The sequence below is a fragment of the Aulonocara stuartgranti genome (genome assembly GCF_965226115.1).
Source record: "Aulonocara stuartgranti genome assembly, chromosome: 17".
Taxonomy (NCBI): domain Eukaryota; kingdom Metazoa; phylum Chordata; class Actinopteri; order Cichliformes; family Cichlidae; genus Aulonocara; species Aulonocara stuartgranti.
Window position 1 is genome coordinate 16,257,687 of NC_138953.1, and position 22,253 is coordinate 16,279,939.

At 40.0% G+C, this 22,253-nt stretch overlaps 1 protein-coding gene across 3 annotated transcripts; it reads left to right on the forward strand.

The window, feature by feature from the left end:
* Window positions 1-7,313: 7,313 nt before the first annotated feature.
* LOC309692008 (uncharacterized protein) lies at window positions 7,314-22,253 on the forward strand. Of its 3 annotated transcripts, none has more exons than XM_082510115.1 (7): window positions 7,314-7,503; window positions 13,045-13,161; window positions 14,717-14,786; window positions 19,380-19,448; window positions 19,547-19,628; window positions 21,083-21,162; window positions 21,666-22,253. In XM_082510115.1, the coding sequence occupies exons 3-7, from the start codon at window positions 14,730-14,732 to the stop codon at window positions 21,696-21,698; spliced, it is 321 nt and encodes a 106-aa protein (XP_082366241.1). In that variant the 5' UTR covers window positions 7,314-7,503; window positions 13,045-13,161; window positions 14,717-14,729; the 3' UTR covers window positions 21,699-22,253. The 3 variants fall into 3 exon arrangements, with proteins under 3 accessions (XP_082366241.1, XP_082366240.1, XP_082366242.1); XM_082510114.1 differs by having other exon boundaries at window positions 7,315-7,503; window positions 21,660-22,253; XM_082510116.1 differs by lacking the exons at window positions 13,045-13,161; window positions 14,717-14,786 and having other exon boundaries at window positions 7,319-7,503; window positions 21,660-22,253.

The following is a 22,253-nucleotide window of genomic DNA, read 5'->3' on the forward strand; positions in this document are numbered from 1 at the left end:
CAGCCTACTGGAAGGTTTGTTGTAGGACAGCTTAATACGTAATATAATTGTATATACCAAAATACCCAAGTGCCAACAGGCTGTCTAGCTAGCGTTGGCTCCAGCCCGACCGCGACCCTGAGAAGTGGAAAAGTTCAATGGATGGATGTCTCCTGTGGTATTACTGACTGTTATTACTAGTTGGGACAGCTGGAGGCACTACACCAGTGCAGGATCTGGTGTGTTCTATGGATCTGTGTCAGCCTGCTGTGTGTGATTCCTGAGTCAGGTTTATGGCGTTTTGCCCTGACATCGCATGTGATGAAGGTGGGAGTATGCCCACCAGAGACCAGCAGTTTGCACATAGATCCAATCTGGAAATAGGTGACGCAATCATATACATGCTGCAGAGAGCATACTGCTTTCTAGATGTGCTCCAGAAGAAGGTTAAGGTTGCATTCACTGACCTTTCTTAAAGAAAGCTACTTTCTCCTTTCAGGTTTCTCATATAAAGCTAGAGCAGCAAGCGCTTCTGTCCTCTTTAGAGTTTTGGTTTCAATCTTGAGAATGGTGTTTCTTTACTTTCTAGTAAGAGTGAGGTTTTGTTGTGGCCTTGGAGACCTTGACATTGAACCGCTTCCTTTTTCTGCTCCGATTTATTTTAATGGTGGAAGTTAATCGTGAATAAATTCCTACGATTTATTTGGAGGCTTAATCTGTGGTTTGCCCTGCTGGCACTTTTTAACTTCATGTGTCCTCTAGACTTTGCAGTAGAGGGAGTTATGGCAGCTTGGTTTAGTGCAAGGTAATTTCAGATGCAGCTTTTTAAAGAGCTCAACAACCATCACCATAAAGTACATCTGTGCAGTTTGTCACAAGTGTGTCTGCTAGCTCATGGACAGCTGCTCTATTTCCCAGTGATTGAGAAAAATGACACTGAGATGGAGGAAGCTGTAAGATGAATTATTTTCAAAGGTAAGGGCTGCTCAGGAAGTGAAACTTTATCATTTGAAAAAGCAAATCTTACATATAATGTTCTAATTTATTTTAGTTTATATTTGGATATTAGATCTATAAACAATGTGTTGCTGAATTGTTTTGTGGAAAAAAACATTCAAAACTTAAGTTTGTGCTATTGAAAGTTTGCATGAAAAAAAAATGTTTTGCAGGCTAAACTAGTTTGCAGCACTGTGGTGAAGTTTTTCAGTGATGCTGTTAACAGGGTGTGTTGCTCCTGTTGGGTTACATCAGGTACTTTTTAGGATGTTTAAGGTAATGTGCTAAACTCTAAATCTTACACTAGCTTTATGCTAACTGGGATTGGAAATCAACCATGTGGCGACCCTCAAAGACCAGTGAATGTCAGTGAAAGAAAGAAGCTTTAGATTTCATTATGGTTTTGCTTTTTTCATTCAAAGGAAAAATCCATCCTTATGCTTCACAGTTGTGGGGCGGTTGATTCAACAGGCACAGCTGAAGTTGCTGACTCTCAGTAAGTTAACTGTGTTCAAAGCAGTTAGGTCAGTCCAGCTCCACTTTACACTGCAGCTCCACTCTGGGTTTCCCTGCAGCCTCTGCGGCGCCTCACTTCTCCCTCCCTCCCATGTTTGTCTCATCCGCCATTTCAAATAGGATTACAGCAATCCTGTGATGGTGGGAGAGGAGATTTGAGGAAGGAAGTAGAAATGTATCTGAAAATAGGGGCTGGAATTGTGAAGCAGTGATTAATGCATGCGCTGCTAGTTATGAGTAAAACTTTAACATCAGTGCAGTCAGCCAATGTAAATGTGTTAGTAGCAAATGCAGAACACTGATACCCATTTGTTACCTTTCAAATTCAAAGTACAATTATATGCAGTAAATAAATAAATAAAAAATATACACAGCCATCCTGTCTGGATCAAAGCTCATTTAAAATGGACTGAGGAAAAGTGGAAAACTGCTCTAAAGTCAGGAGAATAAAAATGTTTATTTCTATTTGGAAAACAGAATGGCTTTTTAGTAGAAAGGTCCAGGTGCTGAACTGGCATGTCTGTAGTGCAAACCTTTGAACAACTGAAAAAGGCCAATGGAGACCAGGGACTGCTGAACAGCTGCAGTGCTCTGAAAGATGAGAATGGGACAATATTCCCTCCCAAAGCCCAGCAGCTGCTCTCCTCAGGTCTGGGCTGGAACGAAAACTATTTTTAAACAAATATCTCAACTTTCTACTCCTTACATTTTCAAAACAGGCTCATTACTTTTACCAATTTGCGGAACAGCAACACATAAAAGTTAGTCCTGTTTGTATATGAATCATCAGGGGATGTCGCATAAAAGATGAGAGAGTCAGAACCGTGTTTTCAAAGTCAGGAAGTCAGGTGTTAAAGTGGGACTGTGTTTTGTTTTTTTTAACCCCTAGTAGAAGACGAGCGAGCATAAAGGGAGTCACGTTTTTTAACCATCAGGTAATTTTAAATGCAACATTTCTATCAGCAAACGGCAAAGCACCCACCCACCACTTTAATCACACTCAAGATCTTGTTCTGGCATATGACATAGAAACTGAACATTTAACAGTGTTTCCTGAAAACCCTCTTTGGTCTGATCATTTCCTAATAACATGTGAATTTACAAGAATGGATCACACAGCAGTGGGGAGTAGAGTTCATCACAGATGTCTTTCTCAAAGCGCTTTAACTCAGTTTAAGAATATATTTCAGCCACAGTTATCTTCTTCAATGCCTTGTACCAACACTACCTGAACACTACTCCAACAGAGGTTGATTATCTTGTTAATAATTTTACGTATGACACTGGATACTGTAGCTCCTGTGAACAATAGAGCTTTAAAATCAGAAGTACCTGACTCCCTGGCAGCTAAATCGTAAGCTGGAGAGAAAATGGCGTATCACAAATGTAGAAGATCATTTAGAAACACTTTGCTGCTTTATAAGAAAGCCCTTCACAAAGCCAGAACATCTTACTATTCATCACTGATTGAAGAAAATAAGAACAACCCTAAGTTTCTCTTCATCGCTGTAGCCAGAGCGCTGTTGAGACAAACATCCTTTTAACATAAACTTGTAATGACTTCATGAACTTCTTCCCAGATATCATTTTCACCATTACCCTCCTAAGACCTGAACTCTTTCATGGCATGCATTTTTAATTTCTCTTTGCTGTTTGGGCTGATTGGGACCTGATGAATGCAAAAACAAAGAATTACCTGATTTTAGTTTCTGAGAAAAATGAGATCCACATATGAAGACATTCGTTTAAAACGTCGATAGAACAGTGGCAGTATGTCCTCATGAGTGGATATCAGAGCAAAATTTAGTATTTTGTTCTAGACAACCCAAAATGTGATGTCCACATATGTGGACGTCAGGTCCTAAGAGGTTAGAGACAAAATTACTCATAACCATCTCACAGACATAAAATTATGTACAGCTACTTTCAGTAGCGTTGATATTCATTTAGACTGTTTTCCTCCAGTTGATCTGAGTCAACTTCAGTAATTACGTCCTCCAAACCATCAATGTGTCTTTCAGACCCCATTCATACAAGACTGCTCATAAAAGTCCTACCATTAATGAAGTTTCAGTCCTAAATATGATCAGCCTATCTATAATAATTGTCTATGTACCACAGACCATGAAAGGTGGCAGTATTTAAACCATTACTTAAAAAGCTCCAAGCTTCTTTTTTATCTCAAAAATCGTTGAAAGAGTGATTTTCAAACAGCTGACTGATCATCTGCAGAGGAATTGTCATGGTCCTGGGTGTGGTGACCCAGTGTTCATGTCTTTTTGAGTTTTGTTAATATTCCTTGGTTTTGTGTCAGTCATTGTTTTGGTTCTCTTTATTGTTTTTGTGCTTATGTTATAGTTTTTAGTCTTTAGGTTTCTGACTCCGTGTTCCAGGTGCCCTCTCTGTCTCTCCAAATCAGTCATGCCCCCCTGTTCCCAGCATTAAGGTTGTGTGTCTTCGTCCACGTCTGACTATTTGTTGTGCTTCCTGTTTTATTTTGATAGTCCTTGTCCTATGTTCAGGTCACGTCACGTATACCAAGTGTAAGATGCAGACAAGCCCTGCACAATTCAAGAAAAAAACTAGAGACCAGACAGAATCAGAGCTAAAAAACCCTCCTGTGTTATTTTTCTTCTTGAAAGCAGAGTCGGTTTTTATTGACATATTTGAATTATTATACATCACAGTGTGCCACGCTCTCTCTGCTGATGTGAGGAAATGGAGCTCACCCACCAGTCTTGGTCTTTCTCGCTTTCTGTTATCTATATGACAGTAATCATTGTATATTATTTATATAATATGTATTTGATGAAGCTTTCCAAAGGCTCATTAATAAGACAAAAGTATTTCTTATGTGATTTCTTGGTTAATCGATGGATTACTCTATAGCCCTAATTAAAATCAAACATTAATTACTCCGAAAGAAACATCAATTGCATCCTCCTTCATACCACCCACTGGTTAGAATGCTTGGTACTATTGTTTTCTCTATTTACATGATTGTGACTTGGAGGGGCACTCAGGTGGTCATTAGAAAAGGGTAGGTTGTGGCAGTAAAGACCAGCAACAATGATTTGTTGGTATTTAAAATGATCCAAGAAAACATTGCCCATATTGCTAATATATATTGTAATATATCTATATCACTAAAGCACTTCTGGATGGATGCAAACTGCATTTCGTTGCCCTGTACCTGTGCATGTGCAATGACAATAAAGTTGAATTCTATTCTATTCTATTCTATATTATTATTTTTACATTGTCAACAGCAGCCAGACTGTTGATACAGGCCAGGTTGGCCCTATGGGCTGTTCAAGCCAAATTCTGAGCCAAGCATCAGTCTCAGTGAAGGAAACTGTTTCCAGGGCCTACTCCGTGGATCGGCTTCCTCCGAGGCGTGGACGTCTATCAGCAGAGAATGTACCTTCACCTATCAGCAGAGAATGTCCCTTAGTCTGTAACACAGTCAAATATATTCTCAAGTAATATTCAAGCATGCCATTCAGCGTGTTAGTACGAGCAGCTCGGGAGCAGCTTGGGAGAACAAGAAAACAGAGACTGCTTTAGATTGTCTTCCCAAAGTGACTCAACTTTATTCACAAGTACAACAGTTTATATAGAGGGTAAAATTCATGAGACAGCAGATTTATCAGTTTAAACCAGTACAGACCAAGATAAGGCAGCGTCTTCCTGCCCTTGGGTGAAGAAGCATCCTTTGTGTAGTTTATTAGTTCAGCTACAATTGTGATTATCTCAGCGACATATTTTCAAGGCACAAAACGAAGAGTTCTTTCATTAGTGAAATCTGAAACAAACCATTTGGCCTTCAACAGGCGTCTAAAAGATTAAGAAACTAATGTAGCTGAGGGAGTGATCTCTGTGGTATTTCAACCTTGTTGAATGACAGAGTTTTCCTGTATAATGTCACTATAAAACAATATCCAGTAAATGCTCCCATGGTACTAAAATACCTAACACTCAGCAGAGATGGAGATCGACCACATTGGTTCTTCCAGGATTGCTGTGCCCACTGCAACCATCTGGTCGCTCATATTTGGAATTTCTTCTCCACCTCCAAGACCTCTGGGATGTCTCTGATGAAAAGTGACACAGACGATATAAAAAGACAAAAGAATTTAACCGTGTGTTAAGGATCTCTCCTTTTGTTACATACTGGTTCATAGTTTGCTCTGTAATGTGTTCAAACATTACGTAACTTTAATTTAAAACTACGAAATGCGTTATTTCAGGTTCTTTCATTTGAGTTCTGAGGCCTGAGAGCAGCTCAGAAACAGCCCGTCCACCTGCTTCCGATTCGCTCCTGTCTTTGTCTGTTGCCCGACAGCGCGCACACTTTCATAAGCGGCTCTGCGTGATTGGCAGCTCTGTCAGCCACTCACATGGCGCAAAGCGTCAGTTTTACGTTAACTCCGGTTTGCTAACCAATCAGGACAAATGTTAAACATTCAAGACGCAATACGGACTCCAAGACTCGCCATGTTGGTGAGGGAAGCCCCCGAAGCCCTCTGTGGGATTTTTAATGCAAGCTATCCTGATTACAGGACGGATTCAATCAGTGTAGCGTTCTTCTTCACTTTGTAGTTCCAGTATTAACGTCTTACTAGGATTATTGAATATTTCCTTTAATAGTAAAGAACCTACCACGCATTATGAAAATGTCCAAAAAAATAAAAATAAAAAAAATGCAGCCCTGTCCACAGAGAATATTTTCATATTAATATGTTCACACTTTCTCCTCCTTTGGATCCATAACGCCTTTCCAATCCTGCCACCAAGCTTCCGTCCTCCCTCCTCTCCCTCCTCTCTATATCTCGCTACCTTGTCCAGCCTTTCTCTTTCCCATTCTTATACAGAAGTACTATAACTGGGAACAAATAGAAAGACAATAGAAGCAATAGTCAGTTACGAAAAAAACGAACATAAAATGCGATCTTGGCACATCTTGGCACGTAGGCTAAGCATATATAACAACCACTACACATACAATTCATACATGTAGTACTGAGAGAAACTGATTGCATTATTCCTTTAAAAAAAGTCAAAGAAAATCTTATTGCATGTTCACTTCCGAAGGATAATAATAATAATGATGATAATAATAATAATAATAATAATAATAATAATAGAAGTAGTGTAATATAGCATGATGACAGCTTTTTAAATGACACTGGAAATACTTTAGTACTTTTACTGAAGTAAAATCTAGGTGCCTGCCCATTATGCTGTTGGGGTATTTTACCTCAGCATCGCTCCTTTCAATACGCGTAATTAGGCGATGCTTCTTACACAACTGAACAGCAGATGTATGACAGTAAAATGGTCTGTATAGTAAAGCGTCGAAATTCTAATATAATTATATAAATCTACACATTTGCACTCCACTGACATGTCCTCAGGGACTCAATGGCTGCCGGCGCTACCGGGCCCTCTGACCGCCACCAGTAGGCAACGGGTGAAGTGTCTTGCCCAAGGACACAATGACCGAGACTGCCAAGCCGGGGCTTGAACCGGCAACCTTCCGATTACAAGGCGAACTCCCAACTCTTGAGCCACGATATTGTAGTATGAAGTATAAAGTGCAGGCTCTAGCTTGTGAAATTGTTCAAGTTAAACATGCACTGTGTGTGTGTGCAACACAGCATGTGTGAGATTTATAGTGTATCAATGTCAGGACCCACACACACACTCACAAGGAGGGCTGGGTATTGTTTTCCCCTCGCCAATAGTAGGCTGGACATTGTCAAAGCCAAACCACCAATCACAGTTCGCTTCTGGACACCCTTCTCCGCCCACTGCTCTATAAAGAAGGGAGCTCCAGCTGGCGGACAAGCAGCTGACAGCGCAACGATTATCTTAACACAGCAGCTGGAATAATTACAATACGTTCATTTTTATTTTTTGCTATATTCTGACTGGATATTAATAATTTCCTTTTATATATCTAATATGGCAGACAGCCAGGTGGAAAGCAGCGGAGAACTGAGCACCAAGGTAAGGACAATAGAAGGAGACAGGGCACGATGCTTTTCTAACTCTTGCTTCCATTTATAACTGTAACATGTTACTAATTTTTCTATTTTAAGCACAGTGCGTATGAAAAAGAAGACTACCAGTTTTCTAGATGATATTCATTATGACCTGCTTGTATGCACGAAATTCTAATATAAATCTACACATTTGTCATCCATTGACATATGTACTGAAGGATCGGAGCTAATGGATGAGGAATAAAGACGGGCTTATTAAGGTACTAGTTTTGGCACAGGGAACATTTCTAAGCTTCCTCGGTGGGCAGCTTAATACCGCCTCCCAGTTTCATTTAGAGTCAGACATGCAGAGATTGTAGGATGCCTGTCTGTCATTTCACAAACTACATATACGGCCGCTGTACTCGTCAATGCAGGTGTGTGTTCTGTGAGGGCTGTCCCGATCTGTCGCCAAACTCTCGGATAGTTGAGGGAACTGAACCGGCTGAGGCGCGCAGAACTATTACTTTTACTGTTTGGGGAACGTTTAGAAGTCGAAGCAGTGACCGAAAGCAAATAAAGACCTTCAGGGATGGAGGTAGGATAGCAGAGTGGGTTATCTCCCGCCCGGCACCGAGTGTTTCCATTCACGACCGCGGGACTATCACAGAGCCACATCTAGTCTTGTTAAACTACTGTTCTGGTTTTGGTTTAACATAGTAAATATCGGCTTCATTGTTAGTGCTTCTGATACGTATTCGTGTAATCATTCACAAAAGCAAATGGTAGTTCCGCTGCGGTGAAACGGCGTGGACACGCATGTTTCTAACTGTCCAGCTCTGTGTTGTCTGTAACTCCAGTGACGCGATCGAGCAATAATCTGAGTTTATGCATGTGGAGCTCCACCTCACTGCTACTGTGGCCCTCAGCGGAGCTGGGAGCGCGCACGCTCCTGTGTTTCTCACCAGTGTCGTCACGGTGGAGGCAGGCTGCTGTGCCCGACCCTCGGGCCTCTCTTCTTCTTTAACCGAGTTTTCTTTAATGTCTCAGTTTCCTCGCGCCTCGTGTACCCGCTGGTACTGTAGTACTGAGTGATGCCGAGGGGACGCTGGTGGTTTCTGCTCAGTTTGTTTCCGAGCAGCTCCATTTCAAACAAAGGCTGACAGCGAGCGACGCGGCGCAGGGTGTTCTACAGGTACACGCTAATTCAAACAGCTGGCGCGCGAGCCGTGCCCGTGAAGCTGTGCATGTCTGTCTGCAAGCCGACTCGCGCGCTCCACGAGGGGTGAAAGCCTTCCTTTCGTCTAACCAGGTGCCATTCTAGGTTCAAACTCTTAGGGGGGCTCAGCTCCCAATCATAATGTGCTGTTCATAATATGCTCTTTGCAAATGTAATCAGCCCTTCTTACATCAGCAGACCTCAGGTCAATTGAATAATCATTACACCTTCAAAAGCAGCCTAATTAGTTGGATAACCTAGTGTAGTGTCTAAGAATAATTCAGAGTAAGTAGAAATTTCAGTCTAATCCACTCGTTTTAATGTGGAGCCTTTAGTTATCAAACCCAAGGCAAAGGCTCAGTGTTTTAAGAACTATTTATGGCAATCAGATAAGATGAGAGACATGGAGATTATTTCAGTCTCTTAACCACACAGAGGCAGTCCAACAACTCATCAAGCACTTAAACTAGCACACAGACACTGGAAAACCACTCAAAGACCTGGAGTGGCAGGGTGCAAACGCGCGTTTTATTATGCAAACTCAGCACAGAGCATCATGTACCCCAATTTCACGAGTGAAGAATAGATTTGTAGTCCTGTTCAGCCATGTTTAGAAGGAATCCTGTGAAATGCTGCATTCATGTAAATATGCTCTGTTTAGAGCGTGCTACTGGAAAGCAGAGTGAACGTTCATGAAAGGCACCGAAAACTACTTTGTTAAAAATAACTTTTGTTTTTCCAGCCAACTGCAACTTAAAGCGTCGAAGCACTGTGTTTGTAAACGATAACTGGCATCCCATTTCCACAGAGGTGAGGACAGGAGGGAAAAACCCGAGAGGTTTTGCGCTCATACTGACAAAAATATTCACTTTGAGTATTTGTTTTCTATTTGTTTTAGGCATAGATAAATAATGATGATGCGGTAATTAGTCTTTTGTCTAATCTTTTGGTTTGTGGTGATGAGAGGCTTTCTCTGTGGTGTTTCCTTATTATTTTGAGGAAAGCTGAAATGTGGAGATCACGGTTGTTGTTTTCAAGGCAAACTGCCATGGCTGCCATACCCTCTGTGTAGGTGACTTAATGAAATTGTACTTCAGATACTTCATTATCTGACAGTTTGTATCACTATTGGAATTTTATATAAAGTCACCCAGCTGTACAGCTAAAAAAAAAAAAAAATTAATAAATTTTTGATTTGCTTTTTCTCATTGCTTTTTTATTCCTAGTATTTTTTTTGTTGTTTGTTTTTTTGTTTCTACACAAAAACAAAGAACTATATTGAGAACATGCATCTTAGGTCATACAAATGCCTACTAAACCAGTTAAAACCATGTGAAATGGTCATTTTATTTTGTTTTAATTCATCATGGCATGACTTTGCAGAGAAATTGCAAAAGGCAGTCTTCCTTCAGTGGAAGGATAAGATGATGTGGTTTAAAAATGCCATGTGGCTGCTTTCCTCCTCCACTTTCATGGCATGTATGTTTTTTGTTTCTGGACTATGATGAGCAAACCTGGATGCAGCTGGAGAAGCTTCAGCTTAAGTGGTTATTGTTGGCATTACTGTGATTCTTATAGGAGGTGCGCTGATTTGGTGAGTAAATAATTTACTTTTTCTGCCTTCTTGCAGTGTCAGGTTTATAAACTTGCTAGCCAGTGTTAGCCTAGCCTTGTAGCATGCTGCCGCCTCTCGGCTTCTGTTGGTTAAAAAAACATAAACCCTGCAGCTTTAACTTTTTCGTTTACATTTCTCTCAGTGAAACTAACTGTTGTTGATTCGAAATGGGAAAGGTGAGCTTATAAATCATTAGATAAGAGACGAGACGTTTTCGCAGCTCTTGACAAGACACAAATGAACAACTACAGGCCGATCTCAAATCTCCCGTTTTTAAGTAAGATCATTGAAAAAGCAGTTTCCCAACAGCTCAGTTACTTCTTAAAACAGAATAATTGCTACGATGCCTTCCAGTCAGGTTTTAGACAGAACCACAGCACTGAAACCGCTCTGACCAAAGTGTTTAATGACATATGTCTGAATACAGACAGTGGAAAAATGTCAGTCCTAGTTTTACTGGATCTCAGTGCAGCATTTGATACAGTTGACCACAACATATTACTCAAACGACTGGAGAACTGGACAGGTCTTTCAGGAACTGTACTAAACTGGTTCAAAACATACGTAGAAAACAGGAAATACTTTGTATCAATAGGTAACTTCACATCTGAGCAGACAAGTATCACATGTGGAGTTCCCCAAGGTTCCATCTTGGGACCCCTTCTGTTTAACATCTACATGCTCCCACTGGCACAGATTATAAACAACAACAAAATAAACTATCACAGCTATGCAGATGACACACAAATATATATCACAATGTCACCAGGAGACCGAGGCCCTGTACAGGCTCTTGGTAAATGCATTGAGGAAATCAATGACTGGTTGTGCCACAATTTTCTCCAGCTAAACAAAAACAAAACTGAGGTAATAGTCTTTGGCGCCAAAGAAAAACGATTACAGGTCACCAGAGAACTTCAATCTATACACCTAAAAACCACAAACCAGGCGAGAAATTTGGGTGTAGTGATGGATGCAGACCTAAACTTAGAAAAACACATTAAGACAATAACAAAGTCAGCTTACTATCACCTCAAGAATATATCAAGGATAAAAGATCTGATGTCTCAACAGGACCTGGAAAAACTAGTCCATGCATTCATCTTTAGTAGGCTTGATTACTGTAACAGCATCTTTACAGGTCTACCTAAAAAATCAGTCAGACAACTACAGCTCATTCAGAACTCTGCTGCTTGAGTCCTCACTAAGACCAAAAAAGTGGACCACATCAGTCCAGCTCTGAGGTCCTTACACTGGCTGCCTGTCCGTCAGAGGATAGACTTTAAAGTTCTGATGCTGGCCTATAAAGCTCTGAATGGTTTAGGACCAAAATACATCAATGACCTCCTGACCCAGTATGAACCATCCAGAACCCTCAGGTCATCTGGATCCGGTCTTTTATCAGTTCCCAGAGTCAGAACCAGACACGGAGAAGCTGCATTCAGCTTTTATGCTCCTTATATCTGGAACAAACTCCCAGAAAGCCTCAGATCAGCTGAAACACTCAGTTTATTTAAATCCAGGTTGAAGACTCACCTGTTCTCAGCTGCATTTGAATAAAGCACCAAATCCACACTTTAAGCTTAAATTTCAAAACTTACATTTAACTACTGATTTTATCTACTGTTCTGATTTTATCTGTTTTGATTTTATATACTGTTTGTTTGTTTGTTAATTAGTTAGTTTATTTGCTTGTTTTATTCAATTTTAAATCATGCTTTTTATTTGTTCTTGTTTCTAATGTCTCTGTAAAGCACTTTGAATCACCTTGTTGTTGAATTGTGCTATACAAATAAACTTGCCTTGCCTTGCCTCTTAGCAGCGTTGTCATGTTTTCACCTCACACAAACTGTTAGGTGGCAAAAGCACAATAATTTACAAGCATGTATTCAAACTCCTGCATTTGTTTTAATGCTTTATGGCTACATCTGCGGCATCTGTGAATGTCAAATCTAGCCATTCTTTATCAACATAAACAAACTGCTTTTACATTACTGCTTTTACAGTTCCCATTTCTGTATAGCTGTATATCTCAGATTTCTGTAAAGTTATTTATTTCATATTCTGTATAGTTTTTCATATTTATATCCTGTTCATAGCCTGTACATAGCTTGTACTCACTACAGCCTTTACATACTTAGTTATAGAATATTCACAACATACTTCATACCGTGTACATTATAACATACCATAATAGACCCATTTCTGTAGTATACTTACATATCTATACTATTGCTAATATATATTGTAATATATCTATATCACTAAAGCACTTCTGGATGGATGCAAACTGCATTTCGTTGCCCTGTACCTGTGCATGTGCAATGACAATAAAGTTGAATTCTATTCTATTCTATTTAACTAGCAACATTTCTGCTTAGTTACATTTTTAAAAAAGTAGTCTTAATACCATTACTTTTTACTAAAAACTGTATTCGTATACAAGTTTTGTTGTGAAAGTCAAATTTAAGACATCCAGAAACATTTTGGGGTAGCCTGTGTTAGATATAAACACAGCCACAAGTTTTATCTGGTCATCTTGCTTATTAGAAACTGTAACAAGAAACTGTAACAACTTTAACAACATTAAGTTCTATGTTGTAAACAACAGAACTTTATGTTGTAAGTTATCTATGGTTGCACAGCCATTAGGCATCTAATCTGCTTCTGAATAATTTGCTGGTTTTTATTCTTGTTTTCTTTCTTTCTTTTTTCTTTTTACTTTGTCAGAGATTTCTCAGAGAGTTTGCAGAATTGTCGTTAGACTGAAAGAGTTTAATGATTGCCCACATTACACTGAACTCTTGCAAGTCTAGAAAAGGAGCTGTTGGACAGACATCAGTTGAGTGGTAAGTATTTTTTGTTTTCCAGTAGATTAGTAATATTCAGTGTCATCTATATCAATCATGCTAAATGTTTAATCATACTTTAGACCAACCTGTTTTACTCCTCTAATTTATTCTTTGGCTTTGGGAAATTGTTTCTTTACCAAGCTTTTCGTGCTTTCTGTTATTAGTCCTCAGATATGACTGCATTATGCTGTTGTCCTCAGACGCATTAAAGCAGGACTTTGTGTACATTTCATTAGACATGTTGTGTAAGTAAATACAAACAACAGTTTGGGCTGCATTTCTTGAAAGATTATATCTCACAAACTTAGTTTAGAGGTACCACAATGTCTGTACAGTATATAGCGAAGTCTGAACGTTTGAGCTATCAACTCAACTGAGTTGGATCAGGTGGTGGGGGAGGATGCTGGACAGACCTGTCACACCCAAGCATATAGGCTGCACATGGGATGCCTGCCAGAAGCCCCAGTTCAGGAGATCTTAATATCCCAGTTCAACAGTTTCCAAGGGAGGGTGGGGACATTGAGTCAAAATGGACAATGTTCTGCACCTCCATAGCTGATGCTGCTGCAGCAAGGAGCTGCGGCCGGTAGGTGGTTGGTGCCTGTCGTGGTGGTAATCTCAGAAGGGAGGCATCAAGCTGAAGGAAGAGTCCTACCAGCCTTGGTTAGCCAGGTGGTGGCCTCCGCCTCGCAATGGAGCAGTTCACAGCTGAGTGTGAAGTGGCGGGAATGAGAATCAGCACCTCCAGATCTGTGGCCATGGTCCTCAGCTGGAAAAGGGTGGAGCGTCCACTCTGGCTAAAGGACGAGTTGCTGCCCCAAATGGAAGAGTTTAGGTATCTTGGGGTCTTGTTCACAAATGAGCAGAGAGAAGAACAAAAGATTGGCAGATGGATTGGGGCCACAGCTGCAATCATCCTCAGAGTAGAGCTGCTACTCCTCCACATCGAAAGGAGCCAGTCGAGGTGGTTTGGGCGTGTCCCACCGGGAGGAGGCCCCAGAGCAGACCCAGGACATGCGGTCTGGGGGTTCTCTGCTTAGACCCCTGCCCCCGCGACCCAGCTGTGGATAAGTGGAAGAAAATGGATGGATGGCATAATTGGTTATATCAAATTGACGGCATTTTTTGAAAACAGTGTAATAATGTAACTTGATTGTCTAAAATGCAGAAAAAATGTTTTAAGAGCAAATATAACTTGGTGTTCTAAAGAATGGGCAGCGCGGTGATTAGTTCGATTCCGCCACCTGGCCAGGGCCTTTCTGTGTGGAGTTTGCATGGTCGTGTTGGCGTGGGTTCTCTTCAGGTACTCCGGACTATCCCACGACCAAAGACATGTGGTCAGGTCAATTGGTTATTCGAAAGTGCAAGTGGGTGTGAATCAGAGTGTAAATGGTTGCCTGTCTCATGTGTTGTGACAGACTGGCGACATGTCCAGGGTGTACCCTGCCTCTCTATGGTAGCTGGGATTATCTCCAGCCTCCCGCCGCCAACCTGAAAAGGATAAGCGGAAGAGAATGAATGAGTTCTAAAGAATATGATTGTTTCCTTGCAGAACGCAAGGAGAGATGAGTCCTCCGTCACAGATGGTGTGGTCAGTGAAGATGGTCACCTGCATCTTCAAGGTCATTGGATCTCCAACCCACATCCACTGCCACTGTACGGGGATGTTGGGACAATGTTAAAGACTTTCTTCAGGCACTTATATTTGAATCACCTAAATCTATGACAGTCATTTTGAAAGTAATGCCAGGACCTTCACATCCTTAAAGTATTACAAGCTTGTGTGTTTAAATGCACAACAAATGTGGTGTTAGAGCTACAGACTACACTGAACATTTGATAGATAGACAGAAATTGAAACTAGGACTTTGTTTCATTATACGGTTATTAAAGCTTTAAATTGTGTAACAAATAAATATGAAATTTACATTTGGTAATATTTAAAATAAAATTCAATAACACAGGCTACTATAGCGGCAGTATACTTGTTTGTTGTTCAGCAGAACAGTGTCCAGTATGTTGGCTGATATACTTTTTTGCGTTTGAAAATAAAAGTTGGGCTGATTTTAACTACATTACGAGAAGTGTTTTTAATTATACTGACAGTGTTTATATCTGAGTGTTGTTGAACTAGAAATCTCTTAAACTCAAGGAATATAAAAAGCAATGTGATTTTAGTTGCATTCAGTTTGTATGTAGACAAATTAAAAATAGTAACTTACCACAATTTTTTTTTTTTTTTTCAGAAGTTTTTTTTTTTTAATATAATTGATCTTGAAATGTTTGTCATTGACCAAACATTTACTATTGTTCAGAAAATCCAAGATATTCTTAGTGCTGTGTACTCACAATGAAGAAGCTGTCCTAAGTTGGTGATCTTAAGTACGCTTATTTCTTTTTTGAGGCAACGAGCTTGCATATTTTTTTTTTTTTAAAACTCTGGTCATAAGTTCTTACGATGTACTCATAATTAATAAGTTGCCCTAACTTGGTTATTTTAAATAAGCTTTTTGTATGTTTTTCTTTTCGTTATTTATTTATTTATTTTTAGGCAATAAGTTTGCATATTTGATTAAATTTTTTTAAGTTTTGTGAACTAATTAGATTTTACAGTCTATCCACTCCAATGTTGAAAAGATGGTGCAGAAAGCTGCATCTGGTCAGGGAAGAGTTGGACAGATTTGTAAAAAATGAAGTGGCTGCAGTGGACAGGTGCAAGGATATCGATGGTTACACCATGTGCAATACAGAGGATGTAGGTTGTGTCACAAGATGGTCGATCAATTTGTTTCACTAACTCAACCACACAAGACATTTTGTAGAGGGTATAGGAGCTGTGGAAGCTAGCCTGTAAACAACTGTAATCTGCACATTTTGTTTAAAAGAAACAAAAGAAAACAAAAATACTCCTCTGTACTGTAACGCTCGCCCACATTTGTAACAAAAAATAGACCTGCAATAGAAACGTATTTAGAAGCATGCATGTGAGTAAAAAGTACGACAACATAAAGCCCACGCAGAGCCCAGTGTTTCAACAGAAAGCCTGGTAACACAACAGAAGCAGTGATGATAATGTCACATGTTAACGTTGGCTTGACGTCTGTCTACACTGTGCACTACAAAGGGCAAAGAGGAGACGACACATTGAGCTCAGCTGGAGTGAAAACTTTTTTCTAGCTGTAATGACCATTAAAACCTTCAGTGGGTAAAGCTGGCAGGAGCCCGTCATCAAAGAACCTGATCAACAAACTCCAATGTAAAGAAAAGCAAACCCTGTAGCTGCTCCATCCACGGCTCTTTGTTCTACACAGCAACAAATCTACAGTTAAGCTACAGACGTACGGCTACATTAAAATATGCAGATGAACTGTTCACTTAGTCTGATACCACGTTTAGATTAGGCTGCTGCAGGTGACCTGCAACACCTGAGTCTAAAGGGGGCCATGAGGTGTACTAGACAGTATTTATTTGAAGCTTTTGTAACATTATTTTTCAGATTTAAAGTGAAATATTATAAAATATTGTGTTAATGAAATTGTTTTAATATTTAAAAATATAAAATGAAAAGCTTTTTTCCCCCACAGACTAATAAAAATGTTGTGGATCATGAGCCACTGGCCTGGGGCTGTTACGTTGCACCAAATGATTACTGACATTAATTATTAACATGTGCAGCATCATAACGTTGTGTTCAGCAGGACAAAATCTTCAGAATGTGCATATGCTCACTTTTCTTCACCGCTGCTACCACATGCTCCTTTAAAGGCTTAAAAACAAACTCACTCAATCATTTTGCACATGTAAACATGCAGACACACACCTGCACAAAGTCACATACTCATGAACACATACCTAATCTATGTCATCCAGCAGATACAACACTGTCAGAACCTTTTCCCACTGTTAACGTAAGAAAGCCTAACAGACAGTTTTATTTTATGTATTATGTTGCATGTATACCTTATATCATTTGACATTACAGTACTTTAGATCATTTATCTATTTTTGCATTTAAGAAAATGTTTTCTTTAAAAAACTACATTACTCCGGTTTCACTTATTTAGGGGTAAAGATTTCACCGAATCTAAAAGAAATGTATAGTCTGAACTACACCCCTTTGATTTAGACCATCAATCGCGATTTGGGTAGGTGGTGCAGCCTCCCTCTGTCTCTCTTAGGTCGTATTCACCTGGTCAAGATGAATATCCTCCCTCGCCTCTTGTATTTATTCCAGATGTTACCGCTTGCTCTGTCCAAAAAGGTTTTGTCAAAATTAGATGGTTCAATTATTTCTTTTATATGGCGTAAGAAAAGACCTAGGCTGAGATACAGTTTTCTGTGTTTGCCTGTTCAGAAAGGCGGTCTTGCCGCTCCCTCCTTCCCACAATACCTCTTGGCTGCACAGTTTAAATTTCTTACAGAATGGTTTATGGACGATCCGGATTCTATTTACCTCAGCGCTGAGTCCACTTCTTTAAAGGGCATTCCGTTGCGGAACCTGCTATATATTTCCTCAGGTAAAGCCACAGTTCTAACACAAGATAATATGGTGCTAAAGAATATGCTCATTATTTGGCGCAAAGTCAGGCGCCTGGAAGGATATTTTAATTGTTTCTCCCTACTTACTCCTATTCATGAAAACCCTGACTTCTTACCTGGTCTTCGGGCTGGTTTTGCGGACTGGTCTCAAAAAGGGATTAATACAGTGGGTGATCTTGTTCATGAGAACTCTCTTCTTACTTTTAATCAACTGAAAAGCAAGTTTGGTCTGACCAATAAGGATTTTTTGAAGTACTTTCAGGTAAAGCACGATATTACTTCTAAATTGAAGGATTTTAATGGAGGGTTTGGTCTTTCTCCCACAGAATCACTCATGGTAAAAACTACCCAACTAAAATGTATCACTAAAAAGGTTTATAACATTCTGTCTGATCTTAGAATGGATAACTCTAACAAAATCAAGGGCCAATGGGAATCAGATGTAGGCGTTATAGATGCTGAGGCTTGGGATGAGTTGTGTTGTCGTCCTTTCAAAGCCTTGGCATCTAATTCTATTTGGGAGAGGCAGTTTAAACTTATAAATAGGCTTTATATTACACCTGAGAAGAGACACATAATGTTTCCAGCTTTGCCTAATCTCTGCAACAAATGTCAGTCTGCTGTTGGTTCCTTTTTTCATTGTCTGTGGAGCTGTGCTGTTATTCTACAGTTTTGGAGATCATAGATAAGCTATGTGTTATATTTAATTGCCGACTGCATCTGGGTCCAAGGACTTGCTTGTTAGGACTAAATGATGAGCTACCTGCCGGCTTTCGCAGCAAAGATCTCCTTCACATACTGCTACACTACGCTCGAAAGTGCATTATGGTACTGTGGTGGTGGTCAGAGGGCACGGTGGCGCCAGTGTCCGGCAGCCTCGCCTCTGTCAGTGCGCCCCAGGGTGGCTGTGGCTACAATGTAGCTTGCCATCACCAGTGTGTGAATGTGTGTGTGAATGGGTGGATGACTGGATATGTAAAGCGCTTTGGGGTCCTTAGGGACTAGTAAAGCGCTATATAAATACAGGCCATTTACCATTTACTGTGGATTTCTGATAAGGCTCCATCTGTCAACCAGTGGCTACAGTCTGTGATAAGTATTGTGCCAATGGAAGCCTTCTCTACGGCACTTAAGGACAAACCTTTCCTTTTCTACCGGGACCCTTTTTTGGCCTATCTGGACACTCCTTCTGCTCAGAGGTTGAAATCGGGCTTGCGGGATTTAGCCTGGCAACAAAGGGACGATTGTTAACCTTTTTCATTGTTTATTACTATTGCTGTTGGCTTTTTCTTTCTGCCTCCCACGTCCTGCCATACATGTAGATGCATCTTTGTCCTGTGTATGTATATGCTGGTGACTGCTGTTTTCCTGCTTTGCAATTAAAAGTTCAATTAAAAAAAACAAACAAAAAAACAAAAAAACAAAACTACATTAGTTTTTTGACAGATGTCGTATTTAGTTAAACTTTAAGTCAATGCAATTTATATTTACCTTTTTCTCATTTTTGCTCAATTTTCTCTTTCTAAACTAAATAATCTTTCCTAAAAAATTTTCTGAAACCATAAAGTGAGTTATGCTGAGATCACACTTGGTCATTAGGTCATCTCATTTAATCATGTGCTCTTCCTGCATTCATAAAAGTGGGCCAGCATGTCTGAGAATATGTTTTGTTTCAGGAGCTGAAGGAGAAGAAACAGACTGAAGAGACAGAGAATGGAGAAGACTCTGCTGCCAATGGCAAAAATGTAAGAACAGCTCCTGTTAACGCCTCTCGCACCTTTTAGGACGTGGATAGTCCTTGTGTGTTACTGGTGACCAACATAAATCTGTCTCACCGTGTCAGGAAAAGGAAAATGGTGAGGAAGACAATGAGGTAGAGGAGGATGAGGAGGATGTGGGCGACGAAGAGGAGGAGGATAGAGAAGGTAGGTTTTTTTATGCCATGCTGAGCAAAGAGGTGATGAAACAGAACAACAACAAAACATGTCAATCAATATAATGCAGAGGTGAGAGGAAAAAGCAGACGTGGCGTTGTTTTTAGTGTTGGGGTCATTTTAGGAGTTTGGATTTTTGTAACACCTCCCAACATTTTTGAATGTTTTTGAGCTCAACAAACATCAGCAAACACAGATGCTTGTGTGCAGCTTGTCTCACAGTGTGTTGCTAGCTAAAGGTTCAGCTGCTGTATTACACAGGGAGAGAAAAGAAAGAGAGCTAACTTCACTCCGAGATGGAGAAAGATATGAAAGAGGAAAGGTTAGATTTAAAGGTAAGGACTGCTCAGTGGTGTTTGATAAACTGGAAATTTTCAGTCCTCATGTTTGTAAATCAGATATTGGGTCTGTAATTTACTGGTCAACCACGTCCCTACCCTCACCCACAGTCACAAGCTGTAGTGACCAAAAGAATGAGATCACAGATCCAAATGGGGGAAATGAATCCTCACCCTATCTCTCTTAGAGATAGGGTGAGGATTCAACATTCAACCTTTTCTGTGTCACACAAAGACACGATGGTTGGAACCAAAGATCTCAAATTTGGACTCATCAGACCAAAGCAGAGATTTCCACTGGTGTAATGGCCATTCCTTCTTGTTTTTGGCCCAAACAGATCTCTTCTGCTTGTTGCTTTTCCTGAGTGGTGGTTTTGTAGCAGCTATTTGGCCATAAAGGCCTGATACCTGCAGTCTCTCTATCTGGGCTCTAATCTGAGGTGCTTGCAATTTCTGAGGCTGGTGACTCAGAAATATATACCCTCAGCAGCAGAGGTGACTCTTGGTCTTCCTTTCCTGGGGAGGTTCTCGTGTAAGCCAGTTTAGTCATAGTGCTTGATAGTTTTACGGCTGCACTTGGGGACAGATTCAAAGTTTTAGCAATTTTCCAGATTGACTGACCTTTACTTCTTAAAGCAACGATGGACTGTTGTTTCTCTGTACTTAGCGGATTGGTTCATGCCATAATATGAAGTAGTCAAATAGGGCTCTCAGCTGTGTAGCAAGCTAACTTCTGCACAACACAACTGATGGTCCCAACCCCATTAAGGGGGCAAGAAATTCCACAAATGAACCCTGACAAGGCACAGCTGTGAGGTGAAAACCATTTCAGGTGACTACATCGTGAAGCTTATTGAGAGAAGGCCAAGGGTTTGCTACATATCTAAATTATGAATCATACACACGATGGATAACTACACATAAGACCAATTATTCATGTAAGTAGATAGAAATTTGTCTGCATTATTTATTGATAAAGTTTGACAAGACATCTGTTTAGAAGTCACAGCAGTCACAGTGTGATCCAGGTGGGGTGAAAAATACTGAACTGAAGCCTCGATTTGTTCTACTGTTTCATTCTAACAAGCTTTATCTTTTTGTATTCAGGTGACGAGGAGGACGATGAAGAAGATGACATTGATGGACCGAGGGGGAAGAGAGCAGCTGATGACGATGACGATGACGATGTGAGGATGTGTCCAGCTTACAGGAGCAGCTTTTTATGCTAAAAACAGCAAGAACAGTTAGGGTTACAGCAGATCAGTCACACTGAAGGGCTTCAGTGTTATTTATCCTGAACCCAGATTTGATACTCAAAATATCATATATTTGAAACTTTAGCTCAGTTTTCTGTATAGTTTCAAATTATAAAAACCCTACAGATTTACAGTGCATAATCCAACAGTTATCTAAGATTCCTTTAAATAATAATAATAATAATAATAATGATAATAAAAACATAAAACAATGTCCTGTTTAACACGTATCTGGATGGATGTTATCTTTACCTGAAACGTTTTTTAGTGAGGGATAGAAAAGTTCAGAGCACGTCTTTGAAATATGTTTTGTTAACCTGCTGGCAAACATTCATTTTTACTTGTGAAAAGGGGGATAACAAAACATCAATAGCGGTGTTGTATTTTTGTGCAGCATCACCTCTAACCTCGATCTTCTCGGTTTTCAGGATGAGGTTGAAAGCAAGAAGCAGAAGACAGATCAGTAGTGTCTGCAGCGCCCACTCTGCACGGAGGACGACACTGTTGAAAGACAGCCAGCAAACCTTCTACACCTCAGTCCTCCTTTCGTAACAAAAATGTGTTTAAAAAGAAAATTTGTTTGTATTTTTATTTACATTTTATATTTTTGTAAATATTGTAAGGAGTTTGGCCATTTTGCAAAAGTGGGTATACAGTGGTGCTCTGAAGACTTTTAGATCCACGTTCAACATCAACCATCCATACTCGGTCTCGACCAACAACCAGCCTGTCATTCCAACAGCGCACACACACACGTACTACAACTACCTTTTTTCTGTTTTTCTAAGACGTATAGGATGCTAGAAGTTGTGTGTTGACCTGTAGTTGCATGGGAGTGTTAAAATAACTCGGCTCTTCTCCCAGTGCTGGGGATATATTAGTGGTAGTTACTATGAGATTCCAAAGTCGTAGTTTCTCTTGTCCATGTGTCTCTATCTGTGTGTCTGTCATGGCCAGATTATCATTTTTTAAAATGTCTGTGCAATTTGGTTGAATAATAAATTCATTTGATTTTGCTTTTA

Coding starts and splice junctions, on each gene's coding strand:
- LOC309692008 (XM_082510114.1), top strand. CDS start 14,730: ATGAGTCCTCCGTCACAGATGGTGTGGTCAGTGAAGATGGTCACCTGC. Junction 19,449..19,546: donor CTGCTGCCAATGGCAAAAAT/GTAAGAACAGCT, acceptor TCACCGTGTCAG/GAAAAGGAAAATGGTGAGGA. Junction 19,629..21,082: donor AGAGGAGGAGGATAGAGAAG/GTAGGTTTTTTT, acceptor TTTTGTATTCAG/GTGACGAGGAGGACGATGAA.